The sequence below is a fragment of the Python bivittatus genome, unplaced genomic scaffold (assembly GCF_059951505.1).
Source record: "Python bivittatus isolate LINGU-HERP-01145 unplaced genomic scaffold, Pbiv_v1 ctg000980_np1212, whole genome shotgun sequence".
Lineage (NCBI taxonomy): Eukaryota > Metazoa > Chordata > Lepidosauria > Squamata > Pythonidae > Python > Python bivittatus.
In genome coordinates, this window is record NW_028277125.1 from 39,904,749 (window position 1) to 39,928,638 (window position 23,890).

Below are 23,890 nucleotides of genomic sequence, written 5' to 3' on the forward strand. Positions count from 1 at the left end.
TATCATTAGCATTAAACATGATGAGGATTACTAACTTGGACCTAAAAAATAGATCTGTCAAGCGCTGTTACTCTTGAAGAGTCAATTGTACATTCAAGATAGAAGCAGCAAATCTCCAAATACCAGTTGCAAGAGATCAGTAATAGGAGAGAGATATACAGTATCTCTGTCTCCTGCTTATGAGCACCCCAGAGATACCCGGCTGGTTACTGTGAGAGACAAAACGTTGAATTAAAATGGGCCTTGGCCTGATCTAGCAGTCTATTCTAAAATTCTTATGAAAAGCTGTCAAACTGAGTCTGTTGCTAGCAATAATTACTGAATTACCTGAGACTTGAAATAAGTCTCCTGAGGGGTAGCCAACACATCAGCAGATGCTATGTCAAGGTGCATAAGTGTCTGTCGAAAAGAAGGCCGATTCCGTGGCTTGCTTTGCCTGTCAAATGAAAGAAAAGGGAGACCATCCAGTAAGTTAACATTAGCCTATTTTGATTTTTTTTCATTGAAGGCTGACTTAAAAAGAAATATTAATTTCTAAATCTACTAGGATAGCCCAAAAAGGATGACATTCTAACTAAACAATATGCTAAAATGTCTAACTAAACAATAAAAACTATTTGCTGCTTTTCTCACTGTATATATTCTTTTCATGAATAGAACAACTATTCTTTCTCCTCTTTAACACTCTATAGCTTGCATCTCCTGTATTCCTTTAACATTTTTATGTTTTTTATGCTATTCTAATACCTCAGTATTCACAGTATTCGTTGTTCATTGCTAATTCTTACTTCAAGCAACATAAATGCAGACTCTACACACAGACATCACTGCAGGGACAGCAACAAAATAGAATATGTTACATATTGGAGAAGTGCTATAGAGTCAACCAGGATATTTCCATGTGCAGATTGTGGAACATAACTCCATTTGTTAGTTTAAAATATATGGGTTAAACTTAAAAAATTAAATGATCCAGTGGACATGTAGTCAAAATGTAAGATCAGTGTAAGTAATTGATTCAGTATACTTAATGTATGCAAGAAAATCTGAAAAGCTCAAGAAGAATAAGAGTCATTGTGAAAATCAAAGCAGAAAAAAATATCCCAAAATTTCAAAAAGGAAAAGATCTAAGTGAAGTTCAGAACATGACAGTCAGGAAAAAAGCAGAGGATAATGTCAAATGAGATTACAAAGTGATGTACCAGAGGCAATAGATCAGTGCGAGTTATAGATCAAATACTCCTTGAACTACTGAAAGCTGCATGAGAAGTAGTTAGTATGTTGACAGCTTTATATCAACAATTTTGGTCTAAAGGTTGGAAAAGATTAATATATATCTTTATACTGAAGAAGGGAAATGGAAGAGAATATGCAAATTACTGAACCATTGCACTATTTCCTCATATAAGCCAAGTTTTGCTTAACATCTTACAAAGATACATGAGGAGAGAAACAGCAGATGAACAGAGAGATTTCAGAACAGGGATATTAGGGCAGAGATCTAATGCGATAGATAATGGAGAGAGCAAGAGAACTTAAGAAGATTTACCTTTACTGACTACAGCAAGGCTTTAATTGTGTACATCATCCCAGAATGTGGAATTTACTGAAGTTAATGGGGTGCCAGAATCTGATTATAGGCAGTCCCCGGGTTAAGAATGCCTGGGTTACAGATGACCCATAGTTAAGAACGGAGCCTACTGTAGCAAACTTCAAGTTAAATACACAATTATTCGAATTAAATACAGAAGGGTTTGAGTTAATTACACAAACTATTTATACAGTATAATACTGTTCCAGCTTACATATAAATTCAACTTAAGGACAGACCTTGGGGACAGAACTCGTTCTTAAACTGGAGACAACCTGTATTCTTCTGAGGAAAAGTTAAATGAACAAGAAGCTACTGTAAGAACTACGTTTGGAGAAAAACAGTAGTTCAGAATAGGGAAGGGAATGAAACAAGGATGCACACTATCCCCATATCTACTTAGCTAATATAGCAAATATAAGACTGGCAGGATGAAAGGAGTTACAGATAGAATCAAAATCGCAAGTCAAAACATTAACAATTTGAGACCTACACACTTTGTTATCTGAAAGAAAGTACAACTCAGAAGATCTCATTATGAAAGTGAACATGGAAAGCGAAAATGTTTCATATTTGAAATTAAACCAGAATACCAAGGAAATGCCAACATATATGTTTAGTGAACTCATAGTAGATGGCAAAAAATGAAGGTGGTAAATAGTTGTATTTGGGGGCTCAAGAATAAAGATGGACAGTGAACTGGGTAATAAAGAAGAGATAAATCCTAGAGAGAAAGGCAATAATAAACTTAAGACAAAATCATGAAAGATTACTGTATTTCTGCTAGAAAGATTGGAATAGTTAAAGTAATGGTCTTTCCAACAGTAATGTACAGTTTTGAGGACAAGATACACATAGGAGAGGATGACAGAAAAATGGTTTTGGAGATAGTAAATTATCAGACTGCAAAAGAACAAATCAGTTTTGGATGAAATGAACACTATTTCTTTAAAACAATTATCAACAAGCAGAAACTCACAAATATTGTGCAAATGATGCAAATGAGCAAATGATGGACCAGAAAAGAGAAAAACAATTATACTTGGCAAAACTGAAGGAAATAGAAGGGGAAGACTTGGATAAGATGAATAGCCAGGATCAAGGAGATCACTGGAATGTTCTTAAAAGAGCTATGCATTGTGACTAAAGACAGCTTAAGATGGCAGCCATTTGTCCATACAGTTGCTAGGCACTGGGCCTGATTCAATGACACTTAACTAATTATTGACTATAGATCCAAAAGAAATGAGAGAAATTGATCACAGAAGAAATCTGGAAAGTTGAAATAAATTATATTTACTATCTCATTACATGTGGCAATTTATAACACATTCATATCAACACTCATTCTTTAAACACTTCAGTTTTATCAAGCCAACAAATGATTTAAAATTACATTGTTGTCATTTATGTAAGAACAGATAACAGCATATTGTTAATAATCTATTTTACTTCCAATCTGAAATCTCATTCTCAATTTCTATCTATATTAAGGTTTAAGTAGAAGGAAGTGTAATAACAATTGAATACAATTTTTACCATGTTTGCTTCATAAGGATTTTGAATCCATCTGGACAAGTGGAGGGTACAGGAAGATGCAAACTATTACTACCAACACCCCAGATGATGGCTGAAGAGTCTACATCTTTGTATGGAATTTCTCCAGTGAGAAGCTCCCACAAAACCACCCCAAATGACCTAATAAAAATAGGGAAAAAAACAAGATAAAAATCAGGAAAATTGTTGAAATTTTATTTACGGTCAATAACCAGCAAAGTAGTTACAACACTAAAACAATACCTAAAAGCAGGCTCAAATACAATAAAAGCAATAAAATCCTTAGGACCTACCAGCTAAAATTTACATGTACAGAAATAAATTGTTAAGATCAATGTCAGATCTCTTAAAGCAGAAATATTTTGCAAAAAGCACAGTATAGAAAAAATATGTATCAAAGAGAAAGTTCAATAAAATTAAATCTGCCAGCAACCACAAATCATGAAAACACAAAGTAATGAATTTTTAATAGAAACACTGAAATAGGTGAGTAGTTATAATAGTATTACTTGCCATATGTCCACTTTTTCAGAAACAGGTTCGTTACGAATCACTTCTGGGGCCATCCAAGCTACAGTTCCTGCAAAGGACATTTTTGTACTCTTATCGCTGAGTTCTTTAGAAGTACCAAAATCAGAAATTTTCACTGTATCATTGTGGGTAACTAATACACTGAAAAGAATAAAATACACAGGGAATCACATGTGAGATTCATAGTAATTCAACTCTTACTTTAGGTTCAATTTCCTTTATCTCCTCATAAACTCCATCTACTCACTTGGGTGACTTGAGATCTCTGTGGATAATTTTATGGAGGTGTAAATAATTCATTCCACTAGCAATTCCAGTGGACCAGTCTACAAGCAAACGAGGTGTTATCTTTCTACCTGCTCGCAACACTTCATACAATTGTCCATGTGCACAGTATTCCATTATTATACAGTAGCAGGGTGCCTGTGTGCAAACGCCCCTAGGATAAAAAAAAAGAACCATAAATATTTCAAAAAATCAAAATCAAAGCAGTAGGGAGTTAAGAAAGAAGCCAATAGAGAGAAGGTTCTGATTCACATTTCTCCAGAACAACCAGAAGCATTTCCTAAAAAACCACTATTCCTTGTTTGCCCTTTGGTCATATTTAGACCTAGTGTATACAAAAAATGAAACAGTAAACAGTAAATTATTTCCCTTGTGAACAGATTACATACATCCTTGAATTTCATGAAATTGTACTGACTGCATACTGGTAAAAACTTTTTTCATGCTCAGCAATGACATTTTCATGAAGTGAAGACAGGAAGAAAAAATATTAAGTTCATTATAATGAAAGATCCAAAGATTTCCCAAGAACACAGACATTAATTATTGTTCCTGGCTAGAAGTGTGCAAAATGTTTCAAAAGTTGAAATGGATTATATCAAGATTGGAACACTTAAGAATTGTTTGAACAGCTTTAGAACACTTCTGCTGAGGTCTGAATAGTCTGTTTCAAGATTGGGACATTTCCATTTCAAAAAGCTTTCTGCATTTCTATTCATTATTAATACTCTTGGTAGTGACTATTATTTATACAATGGGGAAGCAACTATAATATTTCTCTGTAAGATGTCACTATTCTTGTTCTTTTCACCAATAAAAGAAGATTGTTCAATTGAAAGAACATATGCATATGTTATTACAATCTACTTTCTCACTACCCAAAAATCAATTTAACAACAAAGTGATAATTCTATGGTATTATCAGATAAAACTATTTTTCCATTAAGAACTAAAGTTCAGAGGATAAAAGGAAACTTCGGTACTGTAATCTGAATGCCTCTGAGCCAGATATGACGACTTACAGCATGAGTTTGAAAAGGTAGTCCTAGAATCAGAATAATCCATGCACAACCTACTTGAAAGCAATGATGTTTGGATGTTTCAGCTTCCTCAGGTGCTTGATATCGGTTTCACTCTGTTCTCTCACTTTCTTGATGGCCACTTCCTCTGTTCGAAATTTACCTAAGAAAACAGCTCCTTGTGCTCCACTGCCCAACCACTGCAGCTCAGATATCTCCTCAAAAGGAACCTCCCATGTATCTGATAATAAACAAGCAGAGTTATTATAATGGCAAACAACTGCCTAATGACAAACAACAAAATAATAAATCATCTAGTCTCTTGGTAGCCTGCAGGCCTTTTGAACTTAAAAAACATGCAAATGTATTCATCTTCAGAAGATTTTGCTTCCTACATAACAATAAATGTATGGCTGAGTTTTAAAATGTGGTTGTTTATTTTTCTGTTTTAATCCCATATAATGGATCTGGGGAGTTTTTATGCCACTCAGAATCACTTAACTGGAGTGGCCTATAAGTCCTGCAAAGAAATAATTAATAAATAAATAAATAAATAAATAAATATTGCTTTTAAAAATCACCCTGCACCTCCTTTCTGCATCAGTGCCTCCATTAGCTGCTAGGCTTATTAGATAGATGTCAAAAGAGTCTCTTCTTCCCCCAAACCACAAAGCCTAAATTAGAAGAATATCCTAACTAATAAAGGAGAAGAAGTCCTATCAATTTTATATACAGTGTTTGAAATCCAGTTAAATATTCAAAATGTAATGTTGATTTTGGAGTTTGGCTAAGAACAATGGAGTACAACTTATAGTTTAGCATTTGTGAAAGTCATTTCATCTATGTCAGAGGGAATTTCTTAGTCACTGTGGTCAACTGCAATAGGAAATGTTTTCCTAAGTATTTATGAGGCATGCAATGTCCAACATACTATGCACTGAATCTCCATAACCTTTCCCCAATAAAGAAGTTTGAGTTCAAAGGACACAGAAGACCCAGCTGTTTTAATGAAGATGGACAGTGAATAATGCAAGGAAAACTTGATTTCTAATTTACCTTTCGTATTTATGGGGGGGAGATTATAAAGGCATCAAGCACCTGGCTCCAGGAAATAAGGAGACCCATTCATTTCAAAGATGCTTTAAATACTATTCCAACTGTGCATTAAGCTTTTCTTACCACATGCACAAAGTGTTATTTCTGAGCCCAGTTACTTTACATTCAACTAATCTATTTATTTTATCTTAACTACACTAAAAGAAGTTTTGACAATTTGTTATTTGACTTAGGAAAGCTTATATGATATGATGAATTATTACATTATACAGTGGGGCAAAAAAGTATTTAGTCAGCCACCAATTGTGGCTGCTCCCACTTAAAAAGATGAGAGAGGCCTGTAATTTTCATCATAGGTATACCTCAACTATGAGAGACAAAATGGGGAAAAAAATCCAGAAAATCACATTGTCTGATTTTTAAAGAATTTACTTGCAAATCATGGTGGAAAATAAGTATTTGGTCACCTACAAACAAGCAAGATGTCTGGCTCTCACAGACCTGTAACTACTTCTTTAAGAGGCTCCTCTGTCCTCCACTCGTTACCTGTAGTAATGGCACCTGTTTGACCTTGTTATCAGTATAAAAGACACCTGTCCACAACCTCAAACAGTCACACTCCAAACTCTACTATGGCCAAGACCAGAGAGCTGTCGAAGGACACCAGAAACAAAATTGTAGACCTGCACCAGGCTGGGAAGACTGAATCTGCAATAGGCAAGCAGCTTGGTGTGAAGAAATCAATTGTGGGAGCAATAATTAGACAATGGAAGACATACAAGACCACTGATAATCTCCCTCAATCTGGGGCTCCATGCAAGATCTCACCCCGTGGGGTCAAAATGATCACAAGAACGGTGAGCAAAAATCCCAGAACCACACGGGGGGACCTAGTGAATGACCTGCAGAGAGCTGGGACCAAAGTAACAAAGGCTACCATCAGTAACACACTATGCCCCCAGGGACTCAAATCCTGCAGTGCCAGATGTGTCCCCCTGCTTAAGCCAGTACATGTCCGGGCCCATCTGAAGTTTGCTAGAGAGCATTTGGATGATCCAGAAGAGGATTGGGAGAATGTCATATGGTCAGATGAAACCAAAGTAGAATGTTTTGGTCTAAACTCAACTTGTTGTGTTTGGAGGAGAGAGAATGCTGAGTTGCATCCAAAGGACACCATACCTACTGTGAAGCATGGGGGTGGAAACATCATGCTTTGGGGCTGCTTTTCTGCAAAGGGACCAGGACGACTGATCCGTGTAAAGGAAAGAATGAATGGGGCCATGTATCGTGAGATTTTGAGTGAACACCTCCTTCCATCAGCAAGGGCATTGAAGATGAAACGTGGCTGGGTCTTTCAGCATGACAATGATCCCAAACACACCACCCGGGCAACGAAGGAGTGGCTTCGTAAGAAGCATTTCAAGGTCCTGGAGTGGCCTAGCCAGTCTCCAGATCTCAACCCCATGGAAAACCTTTGGAGGGAGTTGAAAGTCCGTGTTGCCCAGCGACAGCTCCAAAATATCACTGCTCTAGAGGAGATCTGCATGGAGGAATGGGCCAAAATACCAGCAACAGTGTGTGAAAACCTTGTGAAGACTTACAGAAAACGTTTGACCTCTGTCATGGCCAACAAAGGATATATAACAAAGTATTGAGATGAACTTTTGATATTGACCAAATACTTATTTTCCACCATGATTTGCAAATAAATTCTTTAAAAATCAGACAATGTGATTTTCCCCCCCATTTTGTCTCTCATAGTTGAGGTATACCTATGATGAAAATTACAGGCCTCTCTCATCTTTTTAAGTGGGAGAACCTGCACAATTGGTGGCTGACTAAATACTTTTTTGCCCCACTGTATTTTATCTGGGTAATAAGAAAAATGGTCTTGCCAAACCCAGGGGAGTCTATTATTTTCATGGAGTGATTCCCAACAACTATTAGCACACTGAGAACAAAAAAAAACCACAAACCAAATAGTGAATAACTAGACCAATACAAGGAGCATCAGAGACAAGAATATCTGCTGGTCCTGGACACTTCTAAATATAAAATTGTATATAAATATAAAATCACATATAAATATAAAATGACACATACTTTTCATAATTCGGAGTTTTAAAGTACAACTAATAGAGCTCTAGAGAATATCATCCTTTTCCCGTGAAGCTTTGCTTTTTGGGCTGGGGGAGGGGAAATAATGAAAGATACAGTTTATTTGCAGAGTTTACCTTGTTGTTGTAGTTTGTAGTCAGTAGAGTAAGCTTTCCCTATAATATTCCATACTGGCTTTAAACAGCCAAAAAGTCCTTCAAGAAATCCACCATTTCCACTTCCTGATCTATTGAACTGGATTTTGATATCTTCAGTTCCATGGTTGTTCTCTCCACTTATATTGTCACCATTGCCCTGATGAACAGCAGTTTCTAATTCATCTTGTTCAGTTAACTGCAGCACACTATTTTCAAATTGGTCCCTGGAATCCTCACTCACACTGGTTAATACTGTTATGGCCACTGAGCTATTTATATTGTCTGATGCATTGTTGTGAGGTAAGCCCCTTTCTCGTCCATCTTCTATGACCTCAGATGAAGGATGGACACCAGAGGGTATACATTCCCCATGCATCCCACTGAAACTTTTCTCTTCATTGAGACTCTTGTTGATAATTGTTGTAGAAGGAGACCAGCTCAGGAGCTCCTGAGAACTGGTCATTGTATTGTGGGTGTGCATGTGTATGGAGCAAATAGTCAGAGATACTGCTTTAGAAGAACTGAATGTTCATCCTTAGCGCAGAAAGTGGCCACAGCACCTGAAACAAAACCAAGGAACAGGTTACAAGAATCATACAATTAGGGGGCATTTCCAGTAATGACATGGTGAGTTGAGCATCCTCGAAGGAGCGGGGACCAGCGTTGCAGCAAAGATCAGTGACCAGAAGGCAAATTCTGGCCACTTTCAATCTCTCCAGAAAAAGGAGAGATGGTGAGATTGCCCACATGCACTCCAGGCAGCTGCTCCTCACAAGGAGACCGCAGAAACTAAGATTTTTGCAGTCGGCCTGTGAGTGGAGCGGTTGGGAGTCAAGGGACTTCCACCAAGCTCACATCTGTTAATGCAGCCTATATGGAAAAAAAGCTCAGACAAGCCTCATTTCTTAATCACTTTTAGAATTGCTTTTTAATTGCTTTTTAACTATTAAGAACCTTCAGATCGGCAGGTTTTACAACATTCACTGGGTGATTCTCCTTCAGTCCTTGAAGAAAGAAGTTTTAAGGACAAGATTAAAGACTTAAAAAAAAATTGGAGGGGGGGAATAAACAGCAAAAGGGTGGTTAGAATCTTGATATCAGAAAGTTATACATGGATTAAGGATCCAGAGGAATTTGAAATAATTTTGAAATGAATTATAACAAATCTTCCTGTGGGAAAATGCTGTTGTTTAGAAAAAAACATGATAAGATGGGATTTTGAAGGTTGGACACTAGAGGGAACCAGAAATAACTAAAGATTATAATTAAAGAATAAGAATACTTAAATTTGACTTATTAATATAGAATGGAGCAAAATACTTTAACCTTGGATGAATTCAAGGATATTTGGGAACAATTAACTCAGAAGTTTATCTTAAGATTGATTGGTATCACAAACTCAATTTAAAAGAGGTTATAGAAGAGGAACAAAAGAAGTTATAGAAGTTTTACCACACAAGACTGAGGCTGAGGCTGACTCCAATGTGGATTTAAAAATGACAAGTTATAAGAATGATATGAAAAAAGATGTTACACTGGATATTTATTTTTCCTGCTGCGCCGCGCGGTGCCTGGCCGTTTTCCCGCCGCGCCACACTGCGGCGCCCGGCCGTTTCCCCGCCCGACGCGTGGTCCGCGGACGCCAGAACGGATTAACGGTAATTACATTGAACCTTATGGGAAAATTTGCTTCAGGGTGCAACCAAATTTGGAGGGCGGAACGGATTAACCGGATTTACATTGAACCCTATGGGGAAATTTGCGTCGGGTTACGACCAACTCGGGATACGCCCAGGGTCACGGAATGGATTAAGTTCGTATCCCGAGGTACCACTGTACTTCAAAGATACAATAACATACATCACTTTGGATTCTCATTATCTAGAACGAGGAAAATTTCTGAAGAAGAATTATGGCAGCCAGGAAGTTGTTAGAAAAGCAGTGTTGGTTTTATAATAGTTTATTGTAAGCTTTTCTTCCCTACAATAATCTGCTAGGGCCCATAGACTTCTTCTGAGGATAACCTGAACCAGAGGAAGGATCCCACCTCACTGACATAGAGAAGCACAGCGGTGGTCTATTACTAAGTTTAGGGGGATAGAATTCTGCCTTGGTTAAGATGGTGACCACTGAATTCACATAGATATTGAAATACCTATGCAACTTTCTAAGAAACTGATGCAAAATTATTTCTGAGTACTCACCTCCCACAGCAGTGATATCTATCAGCAATACATGCTAGACTTTGCACATCAGTCACATTAAATCACCTGATATCTAAATCAGCATGTGATAAGACTACGGAGAACATTTACAGCTTATCATGAAAAATAATCTAAATTCTGTTAGGCTCATCTCATCTTAATCCATGCACTATAAAATATTTTCAATTTTATATTGAATAGATACGCCATTCAAATACCACAATGGCTGGGTTCATCCTCGTACTACTAAGCCATAATATGGTTTGTTTGCTTTTGGATTAACATGTTGCATAAACTCAGCCAATTTCTAGAAAACTACTATTTTAACCATTTGCCTAGATAGCACCATTAGACAAATGGGCCTGAAGCTGTACGATCTCAAAGTAAATATTACATACTATTCTTAATTCATATCCATAGGAATGTCCCTTGTTACACTTAATACATCTGTTCCACTACAGCCAGATTTTGAGCTCCAACTCAGAACAGTATATCAGAAACATATTCATTCCTTGATATTGAACAAGGTAGAATTATTAGCCATAGGCATGAAAGATCTGTATAAATCTGTCAAATTTAGAAAAATAATATTTAGTATGCATTTTTGCTCTTATTTCTGGTTACAGGAATTGCCAGAACTGCTGAATTTCAGACTCAAAAAAAGAAAAGAGGCATCTCAAATGAAGTTCCTCATATAGCCAGCTTTACATAGTCCAGAAAATACTTTATTCTTTTAACACAAAATAATACATTAATGTACTTCCCACATGATATACACATTTTAGCATTCAGTATATTTCAGAATTCCATGGCTATAAAATTTCATTGTTTAATATCCCCAGAAATAGTTGCATAATTATTTCTGCATTAAAGCAAACACAGTATTTTGCAAAGCTGAGTTGGAAATGAAATATACATCACTAGTATTATGAAAATTATATTGTTAAAGATAATAATTTTCTATCACATATTTCCTCAAACTACCATCAACCAGAAAGTAATCTATTATATAGCTAACTATAAAACTACAGGAAAATCAGTTGTAATGTTAAACATATATAGCCAAGGAAGCTAGAGGGGAAAAAGGAACATTCTTGTCCTTCTAGTGCTCTTATATAAAGATTTACATCTACTGATTTCTAGCAGAAGCTGTTCAGGATGCATTTCCAAATATCTCACATAAGTACTACTCTCATTGCTATCATTCCTTAAACAGACTTACATGAGACAGACAGAACTCTTAGTTGACTTTGTTTTCATTGTGGAATAAACTGAGGATTTCATGCTTGGCATGGATTACCTCAAAAATGTGATACTTTATCATTTTAATAGGATAAAGATATTGCATATTCTTATACAGAAAGAGAGATGAAGGAGTAAGGAGAAGAGAGCAAGAAAAGGAGAAAAAATGCCAGGTATCTACATCTACACAATCCTTTCCCTAATATGATGAATCGTTTTTTATAACTAACAAGAGTAAGACATTTCAGGTGTTTTTTTTTTCAATCCACCAGAAGAATGCCTCACGCCTTTTTTTTTTCCTTCGAAATTCACAGAGTTATTGGCTTTGTTGTTATATTATCTATCTCTGCCATACTCCTCCAACAGATGGGAGTGGTTTTCCAGAGACAGGATTTCTTACTATGCTACCTCCCTATTCCCCAGCAGCCCTCCTCCAACTCCTACACTCAGTTTCAGAATTCATTTCCATATGGAAGCAAGGGGATCCATTATTTATCATCATCTCCACTCACCGAAGTTTGGCATCTTGTTCATGGAATTTCCAAGCTACTGGTGTTAGTGCATGCACCTTTTACAACTATGTTCCTTTACTCTCTCTCATGACACCTCCAAACTTTTTGTTGCACCACCATCATCTACTATCTACCATACTATAAGAACTTCTATATGTAAGTTTGTTGCATTATTATTATAGACTTGTTGCATCCAGATGCATCTGCTCATATCTTCTCTCACCACCGCCTACCACAGTGCAGCCTTTTAAGTTTGTTTTGTTTTTTCAAACAACTAAATGCAGTTAAACATGTTTCAGTGAATGCACTGATCTGGGCAGAATGGTATGAGGCATGCTGGTATGTTATTTTATCTTTGTGGAAGTGGGAATTACTTTACTTAATTTCAGTCCAATACACTGAAGAGAGGACCATCAGACAGAACAAACAACATTTAGCTATTAATCAGGTTGGAGGCAGTTAAGGCAAATACTAATTGATTGATACTGGCTGTAAGACAAGTCTGAAGTATTCTGAATTAATTTAAATCTAAGTTGTAAAGTCTTGGGAATTAATGGGTTAGTGAAGTGAGAACTGAAGAAAAATATTTAACAAAGTAATGAATCTGGCTGCTAACTTCCTTCAATGTGGCCATCGTATAACACAGGAACCCAGAAGCAAGACAGCACAGTATAAGAAACAACATGTGTAAGAAATAACTTTGTAACACAGTGATGTACTAAAGGCTATGCTTAGAACATGCATCTCTTGGGTAGCCCACAGATTTAAGAATTAGAATTAAGGATTTTTTTTTTTTATGAGCAATTATTTTATATATTTATTTACTTACTTGGCCTTATATTACACTCCAACCCATTCAGTTATGAGATGCTTAGAAAATGAAATAAACAATGCTAGCTTAGTTTTGTTATGATAACGGCTAATATTTTGAAAGAGGCATGTGGCTAACTGTACAGGAATGTACCATTTATGTACGATAGGGCGTGTTTCATATTAAAGTATACAAAACTAAAAATAAAAAATGAACATGTGAATTGGCCCTAAAACTAAGCATCCAAAAATTGATAATTCAAATATTACAGTTGCATGCAATCAATTAATTATTAAATTATTTTAATTAACATATAAGTGACTGCTTATGACTGACAGATACATGCCCCATTTGAATATAATTTTAAAAAAGCAATCACAGGTTAATAATCTGTAATGTGAATTAGCAGTATACCAGTACCTTTAGTCATTCACTTGTCTCTTTATTCAAGTAGCTAAAAAAACCAGAAAGTAATAACTTTCCTTTACTCTGAATCCAGAATTGTGTTTAATTAATGTCCAAGCATTTTACATTTAGGATCAATGTGACATGCAAATATGGCCTTGTTTATTTATATTATTTTTAAAATATCTGCCCTTCAGTCAATAAAGCTTCCAGAACAGCCTATACACTATCAGTGAAAAGGGAAAGTTTCTGCTAAGTGGTTTACTGCCTACACATAAGAAAGCTCATGCGAATTCTTGATATACTGATTAAGGATTATGGAAGCTGAAAAAAAGCAATTGTTTCCTTTTTTGAAAAAAACTGAATTTTTGAGTTTCTCATACCTAAGATTATAAGTCTAAATCTTAAACTCAGATTTAGATCCAGACCTAATCAAACTAGCCCTGCTGAAATCAATAGAAAATGGGTCATGAATAACTAGTACTAATTGTTCATCTAAAAAGAAGCTTTTTGTGGTACTGTATTTTGGGGAGGGGAAGGGAGCCAAAGCCAGGAGGCACTGCTTTCCAGTGGCAGCACCAGGGCTTTGGAATACTCTCCCCAGGGAGTCTCTGCCCTTACAACTTTTAGAAAGATGTTAAAGACTTCAGCTGACTACATGACTTTTGCCATCTTTTATTATTTTTATTCTTTGCCTATTTTGTTTTTCTGACTGTTAAGATGATTCTTGATTTATTATTTTGATTTTTTTAATGTTTAATGTACCATGGATTTTAATTAATTGTTGATATCACAGAACCTACTGAGAGTGCTTGGACTGTGATATGTTATAAACAGTTTAATAAATAAATAAGGATTTGATTACCTTAATTTGATTCAATTCACAGGGTTTAAGTTTCAAAACTATATCAAGTTTCAAAAGTAGCCTCTCTATAATCAGATGCACTATTATTATTATAGCTAGAGAAGCTAACTATAGACTAAAATTAATATTTAACATTAATATTAAAATGTGTTTTTCATCAAAACCATAGATTTAAGTTAATTTTATAACAACAAACATTTGGAAAAGCATTTCACAGTTTCTTACAGCAGTCTTCCGAGTAGGTGCATATTAACCAACTGGGATGGAAGGAAGAAATAGTAAAATCAGGTGCTAAGGAGAAGAACATGTCTCAGCTTGAAAAAAAGGTACATTTCTCCAAACACTGCAAACAATCAGTTTTTTTACTGTTGCCTACTGTTCTAGACACAGTATTGAAAAGACAGTTTTACTAATATTTCCAGTCAGAGCAATAAACACAGGAAAACACTTGGCACAGTAGATCATTAAGGACAAAGAGCAGCCAGAACTATTGCCTCTAAAGTAGTTATCTGATACTGCTTCTTCAATTTATGGTATTTATACTTTGGAGCTTATTCTTCAAGAAATGCAATGCATTGCCCTTTCTTTTCAGCGATTATTCACAATGAATTTACACTGACTTCAGTAGCAAATCCCAGAAAAGACACCACATACTGGCCATCAATAAATAGAAACAGATTGGAACTATATATGAAGTACAATGCTCCAGAGCTTATAAAAACAGCAGAACCTAACAACATACTGGGATTTACAATTCAATTTTTTTTTTAAAGCTAATAGTGTAATGCAAAACATTTGCTGTTAAAATGAGCCATGTGCATATGAATGAACAAATCTAGCCATTAATTAAAATGGTTAAAATCAGTTTATTTATAGAAATGGAAACATCTTAAGAAATGTGTAACTAATAGCTAAATTGGTTAGCGTGATTTTTCCCCCATCCAAAACATACTGTTATACATTTTAAACTGTATTAAAACAGTTCCGAAGCTGTTTCACCAGACAACCAGATTACATTTTCACAAAGAAAAGGAGGGAGAGGGGAGGGGGAAGCCTGCTGTTCTGAAATCAATTGCAGTTATTTCTCATGATATTCACAGACTCTGCATTTTAGCTAATTATTAAAATTCATTCTGGTTTTTTTTAGAGACAGTTAAAGACCACTGCATAATGTGCCAAACTGCAAATTAAATATGTCTATAGTAGCTCCACAGAGAAGTAAAATACAGACTGCTGCCCGATACAAAAATATTCTTAGCTTTAATATGTCTTCCAACATTTTTTCTGTTTTTTATACTGACACCCAAATCTATCCCCTCTTTTGAAATAAATGATTAGAACATAATATTGGTCCTTCTGCAAACATAGCCCCTTGAAGCAAGCCAGATTTTGCCAATATACTTACAGTGACGGGAACATTATAGAATTATACTCCATGTCCTCATATTACGGAGGGTTAGCAAACACAAACCTGCTCAATAAAAGACAGAAAGGAAATTCCACCCACACAATCCTGCAACCCGACTGCAAACACAGAAGCTACTAACGTCACAGATTCATGAATGGATGCCTACGAGGCTGTTTTAGGTCTCCGAACAAACCCTGCTGTGGTGTGTGCCCTGGAAGGGGAGGGAATCAGAGGAGCAGCCAATCAAAAGCAGGCAACTATAGCTTGCCTTTCTTCAGGGGAACCTCATCACAGAATGGACAGACACCACCAATCAAACCCGGGCAACACAGTCTCAAAGGGTTATCAAATAAACCCTGCCAGCTGGACGGGATGCAGAGCAAGTAGAAACAGATGACAACATAAACAATTCTAAGGCATAAAGGTGGGTATTAGAACAACATATAGAAAACATATAATGGTTACGAAGCTGCAAAACAGAAAAGCTCTATACCTCCACTAAACAGGGAGGATAAAAAATAAACTTTCCTAAATAGGCTTTGTTCACCACCTAACGTGTTTTTTGTTCACATTATGTTTATTCATCAGGAATACTCTCCATTTTGTTTTAAAATTGCATATACAGCCCATGAAACTTAGTTAATAATTTTAAAATATATATAGATTTCTATATAAAAGCACATTTTTGTCGTACTGCACAACCTTCTAATTTAGTGTCTAGTACAGGTAAAGATAGAAAAACATTTTATTCTTCTTTAAATGCCAGTTCCTCCAAAACCAAACTGCAATAGCATAAAATGGTTGAAAACCTCATTACAAACAGTTTTTGTACTCTATCTTGTCTATATATATATATATATATTACATATCATAATTTTTACACTGTTCTCTGACAAAAAAGAACAAATGAGTCATCTTCACTTGACAACTATAATAAAGATATTAAAAAGGAAACCTACTTGAAGTTTATACTAACTAGTCATAAATTCCTCCCTAGCTAAAAAAAAAAAAAAGCTTCAAGTTGCATAAAGTGTAACATAGTTTGTATAAAACTAGTATTCAGAATTTAAATAGTAACACACATATTACAACAATACTACATTCATACAACTGATCCTTCTTAATCTAATATTGGGTGCTCCTATCTAGTAGGCTCCTAAACATCCACAGCTATTTCATCTTTCCCTCCTTGATAAATTTTCTCTCTTGAAGGAGAAAAGGATGGAAATAGTGGTGGGAAAGAAGAGGAGGGTTACAAACCTCTCAACATTTCATTAATGGTAGCGAATTACACTATTAGACTTTCACTTGAAGCATTCACTGTTTTTCAGAAATAATTCCATTTTCAGTCAACCATAAGGCCCCCAACAAGTTACTAAACTTGTAAAGTTGTTATTGTACTTTTACTCTCATCCTTCAAGAAGAAGGACGAAAACAACTACTGTATAGCCAAGCCTAACACAATAGATAAAGCTATTACATAATGTAGCCTATATCTTGATAAATACAGCAGCATTATGTACCACATCTATACATATCTCACAAAAACATTACATCAATATGGAAGAGCCACCATTTTTCTAATGTGGTCATATGCACTTTGGGCTTTCCAAGACTACATAAGCTTCACTATTACCCAGCCAGGTATAAATGAGCTTGTGCATGCCCCCTTTGGGAAAGAGCCAGTTTGTTTCACATTGCTGGGATAGCCTGTTGCTTAATTGTCTCCAAAGACCAGCAGAGTGACCAAACCACCACCACCTTATCTCATAATTCCACGGCAGCCTGTGGAACTTGGGATAAATTTGCAAATAGCCAGAGAAATTTTAACTACTTTTGCACATTTTCCAGCCCAAAACAAACTGAGATGTGGGTCCTTTAGAACAGAGCTGGTTTTTAAATTAAAAATCTAAAAGTACATAAATATATATAAATCCCAACAGAATATCTTCCAAAGAAGAGGGAAATCCTGGTTTACTAACATAAAAGGAGGTGAAAAGCAAACTGGTGCAATTTCTGCTATTGATACTCATATAACTCACTCACAACTGAAAATAAATTATCATACAGAATTCTTGCCACTCTATATCACAACTTCCTTACATGTCCCCATAGTACTGGACAAAGATTGGCTAAACTCATGATCCTGAAATCCACTGAGAACAAGGGACAATTTCTTTTCCATCTCAAAAGTGTCAACAGCACCATTTGCAGGTGTCCTGCATTTTTCCTTCTCCTTCTCCTGCACTGCTGTCTGAATCCCCTTCTTTGCCAGAAAAGTACACATATTTTGCTGATGTTTTGGGGAGACCAGAAGCAACTACCTTGTGTCCTCATTAAACATGTGACTTATCATCAATTTGAAGTTAGGAGCCCAGATCCCAGCTAAGAGGTAAATATTGCATATCTACTCAAGAGTTAGCTACTCTTGAGTTTCTGGACAATTTGAAGAAAGTTTTTATTCACCTTTCTACATCTCTAGCATCTGCACCTACATTTTTTGTAGACCAGAAATATAATTCCTTGAGGGCTGCTCACAACTATAAGCTTCTGAACTCTGTAACCATTACAAATCATTACCCACTGCCTCTTATTTCAGATCTGCTGGAATGCCTTCATTCTCACTAAGTTGGACTTCAGAGGCACATACAATTTGATCAGAATGAAAAAGGGCCACAAATATTTAACAGTGTTTGATACCAGGTGTGGCAAATTTTAATACACAGAAATGCCATTTGGATTAATTGTCCTGCAATTTTCTCCAGGTTCATGAGGGAAATATTTTCTTGTATTCTTATATACAAACCTTTTGCTAAGTTGGAAAATATATATATTTGATGTATTGTCGAAGGCTTTCACGGCCGGCATACGATGGCTGGTGTGGGTCTTCCGGGCTGTGTGGCCGTGTTCTGGAAGTTTTGTTTCCTACCGTTTCGCCAGCACCTGTGACCGGCATCTTCAGAGTGCAGGAGCACAGACAGGAGCAGTTCTGTCTGTGCTCCTGCACTCTGAAGATGCCGGTCACAGGTGCTGGCAAAACGGTAGGAAACAAAACTTCCAGAACACGGCCACACAGCCCTGAAGACCCACACCAGCCATATATATTTGATCTTTCCCAGTTAGAGTATTTGTATTACCAGATATCTACAGAAGGAATACAAATGGATCCTGCAAAAGTACAACCCATGCTCTCATAGCAGGCACCTAGGAATGTGAAAGGCATCCCACATTGACAATTTCTATAAAAGTTTATCCTTAATTTTGATGAACTCACAAGACTACTTTCTCAGCTTCTAAAGAAAGGACATTAATTGAAATGGTCTACTTAGGAACAAAATCCTTTTCTTCTCCCAGTCATTGCTCAGACATCATGCCTTTGTTGTGCAAACAGATGCCTCAAACTCTGCCTTGGAGCCCGTTCTTCCCTAAGCTTTGGCTGGATGAAGGGGAAGAGCGCAAGAATTTGGAGCAGCTGCAAAAAGCACAGATCCTCACCCCGTGTCAGATCAGGTAGGTACATTTTTCTTCCATTTCAATTTTTATATCACCTACATTCCTGGTTCACAGAACAAGCTGCCAATTGTATTATCACATAAACCTGAATATGATTTTCCATACCCATCTCTCCTACCACAATCCTGAATCCCAACAAGTGTGTCCCTCCGAGTATAGATCCTCTGGAAAGGTTCAAGGCAGGGAGGTAGGCAATAGATCTATTGGACTGGATTGCAACAACAGGATCCATATGTCAGGACTTAGATGAATGTCCAGGGAGCCCTACAGATAGATTCTTCCTCTTTCTTTACAACTGGACAGTTGCTTCATAACTGCCATTTATATATACTTATATTGCAATTTTGGTGGTTGTTTTCTTTTTCAACTGTTTTTACTGTTTGTTGATTTTATAAGCCGCCCAGAGTCTGTTGGAGTAGATAGCTATAATAAAGCTAAAGTAACAACAATAACAATAATAATAATTTTGTCATGACAATAAAACTACTGGAAATGGGGGAATATTAAAAACTTTGTATCAGGCGATCAGAAAGTTTGGTGGCCATGGGTAAGAGTAGATGTCAATGAGCATGTTTCATTCTATCATGTCTGTCACCAGCTAAAGCTGTCCCTACCAAATTGGCCTGTTTATTTCAGCCACTTGCCTCCCCTCCTGGGCCAGGGACACAGTATCCATAGATTTAATTACCAATCTTCTGTCTTTAAAACAGTTACATGATCATTTTTGTGATAGTGGATTTGTTTATCAAAATGGCTTATTTCATTCTCTGCAAGGGCCTTCCATCAGCTCAGAAACTACATATTTTTTTCTAGACCATGTTTTTAGCACAGGGGCTTAGTCAATAAAGTGACCTTAGTTTATGCCTATCCATTTATATCCAAGTTTTGAAAGGCCCTCCTCCAGTTAATGGCATCCATCTTGTCACTGATTCATTTGTCACTGTCTCACCATCTGGCCTCTAATGGGAGATCAAAAATGAATCAACTAGTACAACAATATTTGAGGTGCTATGTCTCTTATCAGCAGGACAATTGCATCTTGCAGAATTTAAACTGTTGCCTCTTGCGGAATTTGCCTATAATAGCTCAATACATTCCTCCATAGGCATGTCTCCTTTTCAGGTAGTTTATGGCTACCAACCTGGCATTTTGCCCTCCAGGTTCTCACCCCTGTTCAGTTCCTGTTAAAGGAACAGTTAGATTTGGTCAAGATTGCATATAAGCGTGCCACAGATCCACAAAAGCAAGAAGACACCTGTGAGGGATTTGGTGTGACTTTCTATTAAGTTTTGTCTTCACTGGGGAAAGGTGAATGCTCTAAAAATGAACATTATTCCCAGATTAATTTATATTCTCAGAGGAATTCCAGTTTTTATATCTGGAAAATATTTTCAGAAAATAAATTGTTTAGAAAAATTTTATGGGGTTCTTCAATTCCAAGACTATCTTTACAGAAAATGCAATTATCAGTTAACGAGGGAGGATTCGGTCTTCTGAATTTGGAGCTATATCAACATGCTTACCTATTGTCAAGTATTAAATACTGGAAGCCAACCAGTGATGTTAATTTTCCGATTTGGGCAACTTTTGAATATACATATATAACACCTTTTGTCGGATGGATAGTATTAGGATCTAAATATATTAAAACTCTAATATCTCTGGAGATTTGACCCTTTTTCCCATGCCAAATTGACTTTATGGGGAAACCCAACTTTAAAAATTGGGAAAAAGAGGGAAACGTTGAATGGAAGCAGGGATATTGACTTTGGATCAACTGATAGATGATGAAAATGAATTTTTAACATACTCTGTTTTAAGAGATAAATATCATCTATCAGATGTAACCCACTAGCGATATTTACAGCTACAACAATTTGTTAACAACATTGTTTGGACCAGCAGCATTCTCAGCTTCTGAGACACCTGAGATATTAGAACAACTTGTTAAATCCTTTAAAACTAAAAAGCTTACTATTACTTTGTACAGATATTTGTTATCAATAAATCAATCTGATATGCAGATGTTAAGGAATGACTGAAATAAAGAATTAGAGGTTTCTATATTGCCTAGACAATGGGAGAGTATCTTAACTTCTATAGCAAGAGTGTCACTGTACCTTAAACTACGATTTATATAATAATAATATTTAGAATTTATTGGACTCCACTACATCTGGATAGAAAAGGATTGACAAAAACAGCATTTTGTTGGAGATGTAATAAGGACAATGCCTCTTTAAAGCATATGTTTTTACAATGTCCTATTAAGTTTTGGGAGAAAGTAGTGGACCATATAAATGTGACTATGTGACAAAAGCTAAAATTTTTAGAGGATAATATTCTCTTGAATTACATACTTAGAACATGGAACTTGACAACTGGACAACATAAATGGACTTTCCGTGCCACTATTATGGCTAAAAGACTGATATTGCAGCATTGGAAAGATAAATGTATGGCCCCATTTATTCAATAGATTGAAAACCTGATTGCACTTGCCACTTATGAGCTGATTGCTTATAGACATAGACTTTGTATGGACAAGTATAATGAAATACAGCGGAACCTCGGTTTACAAACTTAATTTGTTCCGTGACTCTGGTCGCACCCCGAATTGGTCGCACCCCGAAGCACATTTCCCCATAAGGTTCAATGTAATTACCGTTAATCCGTTCTGGCGTGGAGGACAGGGAGGCGGCTATTGCTTGGAGGGAGAGTCCCCCTCCCTACGACCACGTTTCAGGGGCGGAAAATGGCCGCAGACCACATGTCAGGGGCGGAAAAATGGCCGCAGACCACATGTCAGGGGCGGAAAATGGCCGCAGACCACGTGTCAGGGGCGGAAAATGGCCGCGGACCACGTGTCAGGGGCGGAAAAATGGCCGCGGACCACGTGTCAGGGGCAGAAAAATGGCCGCGTATCCTCTTCGTACCCCAAGGCGGAGTTCGCAAACCGAGGTAAATTTTTGCGGCCAGAGCTGGTCGTAACCCGAAAAGTTCATTAACAGAGGCGTTCGTAACCCGAGGTTCCACTGTACGGGACCCATTTATACAAAATACAGTAGGTTAAAAAAATGATAGTCATATAAATCTATTAGAAATATATATGTACCTGAATATTTGTACTAGATAAGTATATAGAGAATTGAAATTGTTTATTGCTATAATGATATATTAACACTTTTTTCCTTTGTTGTATTTTTTCACTTTTTTGTTAAACCACTTTTATGTTGTTGTTGTTTTTGTAATAAAATTTTTTTTTTTAAAGGTTTGCCTTCTGTCTACCCATCTAAAAAGCCAGACTCAAAGTTTATTGGCCCAGTCCCAGTGGCTTTCCATCTGTAACTGCCTGCTTCAGTAGAGATCCAGTATTCCACTGATCACTCATTTGTGAGGGGCCATCCAGGTGCTTGTGTTCAAAACTTATTACACATACACACCCTGTTCCTGGTGAATGAATAAGAGAAAGATGAAGTGGAATGTACAGTATTCTGGACTCTACACACAGAGCAAGTTATCTGAATATCTCATTCACTGGAACAGCTATCCCAAATCAGAGAGATTTAGATATCCACACTCCACACCTTTTACTTCAGTTCCTTATGAAATTCTTGCACAATCCTTGCCTCTGTCACCTGCTGTTACTATCAACAGACAATGAGCTCCAGGATGAAGCAGACTCTTTGCTGCCTATCTGTTAGGCTATCTGGTGCTGGCTGCTATGCAAAGAGAGGGGAGAGTGAACTTTCCAGCTGTACCTGAGCCTTCCCTGCCAGATTTATATATTGACCTTGGTGAAATGCCAGGCCCATTTGCAAGTGAGGGGGATAGGAGGAAGTCTGTAGCCATTGCCCTGTTAGGGAGAGAGGGATTCTGACAGGGAAGGTGGTATAAAAGAATTCATAACTGTCCTTGAGGAAGGAAGGAAGAAATGAGCCACAAAGGAGAGACGCTGAGACTTGGAGACACTACACAGTCCAGAGATCAAAGCAAGTCTGAGAAAGACACTCAAAATAACCCCGCCTTGATTTCATTTACCATATGATGGGATAGAAAGAAACTAGACAGCCTTGCAAGATTCTGTTACCCCACAACAATAAAGTAGCTTTCCTAGTATCCCTGCAGTGTTTGTTTCTTCACCTGGCCTATCTCAAGGGGCCAACATTAAGTTATGCATAAATGATGAAAAATTAGAGCAAATAAATTGATTTATGTAACTTGGCAGAAGGTTTTCTGAAGTTAGGGATATGGAAGAAGAAATTTTAAGATTTATAGATCCTCATAGAAAGATAGTACATTGTGGTAACACAAACATATACAGTAGTCTCAAGAATGAATGAGTGCTGAATGAAAGTAGATTGAGTACAAAAACAAATGATTAGTACAAAAGAAGTATATTAAGGTAGCTTGCTCATTCAGGGAGAATAAATGAGGACTGAATTGCTAAACAAATGTACAGTGGGGCAAAAAAGTATTTAGTCAGCCACCAATTGTGCAAGTTCTCCCACTTAAAAAGGAGAGAGAGGCCTGTAATTTTCATCATAGGTATACCTCAACTATGAGAGACAAAATGGGGAAAAAAATCCAGAAAATCACATTGTCTGATTTTGAAAGAATTTATTTGCAAATCATG

The 23,890-nt window shown here is 36.7% G+C and overlaps 1 protein-coding gene across 5 annotated transcripts in view; it reads right to left on the reverse strand.

Annotated features, from left to right (window-relative positions):
• MAP3K13 (mitogen-activated protein kinase kinase kinase 13) overlaps positions 1-23,890 on the reverse strand; it is a 61,646-nt gene that overhangs the window by 22,401 nt on the left and 15,355 nt on the right. For 4 of the 5 annotated variants that reach the window (XM_088132418.1, XM_007420630.4, XM_025166451.2 and 1 more), the window contains exons 3-8: positions 8,274-8,854; positions 5,041-5,224; positions 3,927-4,118; positions 3,662-3,820; positions 3,131-3,289; positions 328-436 (exon numbers count right to left, since the gene is read on the reverse strand). In XM_088132418.1, coding sequence (XP_087988544.1) covers positions 328-436; positions 3,131-3,289; positions 3,662-3,820; positions 3,927-4,118; positions 5,041-5,224; positions 8,274-8,775 — 1,305 coding nt within the window. In that variant the 5' untranslated portion in view covers positions 8,776-8,854. Of the gene's footprint in view, positions 1-327; positions 437-3,130; positions 3,290-3,661; positions 3,821-3,926; positions 4,119-5,040; positions 5,225-8,273; positions 8,855-15,738; positions 15,903-23,890 lie in introns of those variants that run through there. The other variant, XM_025166454.2, reaches the window with a different exon arrangement.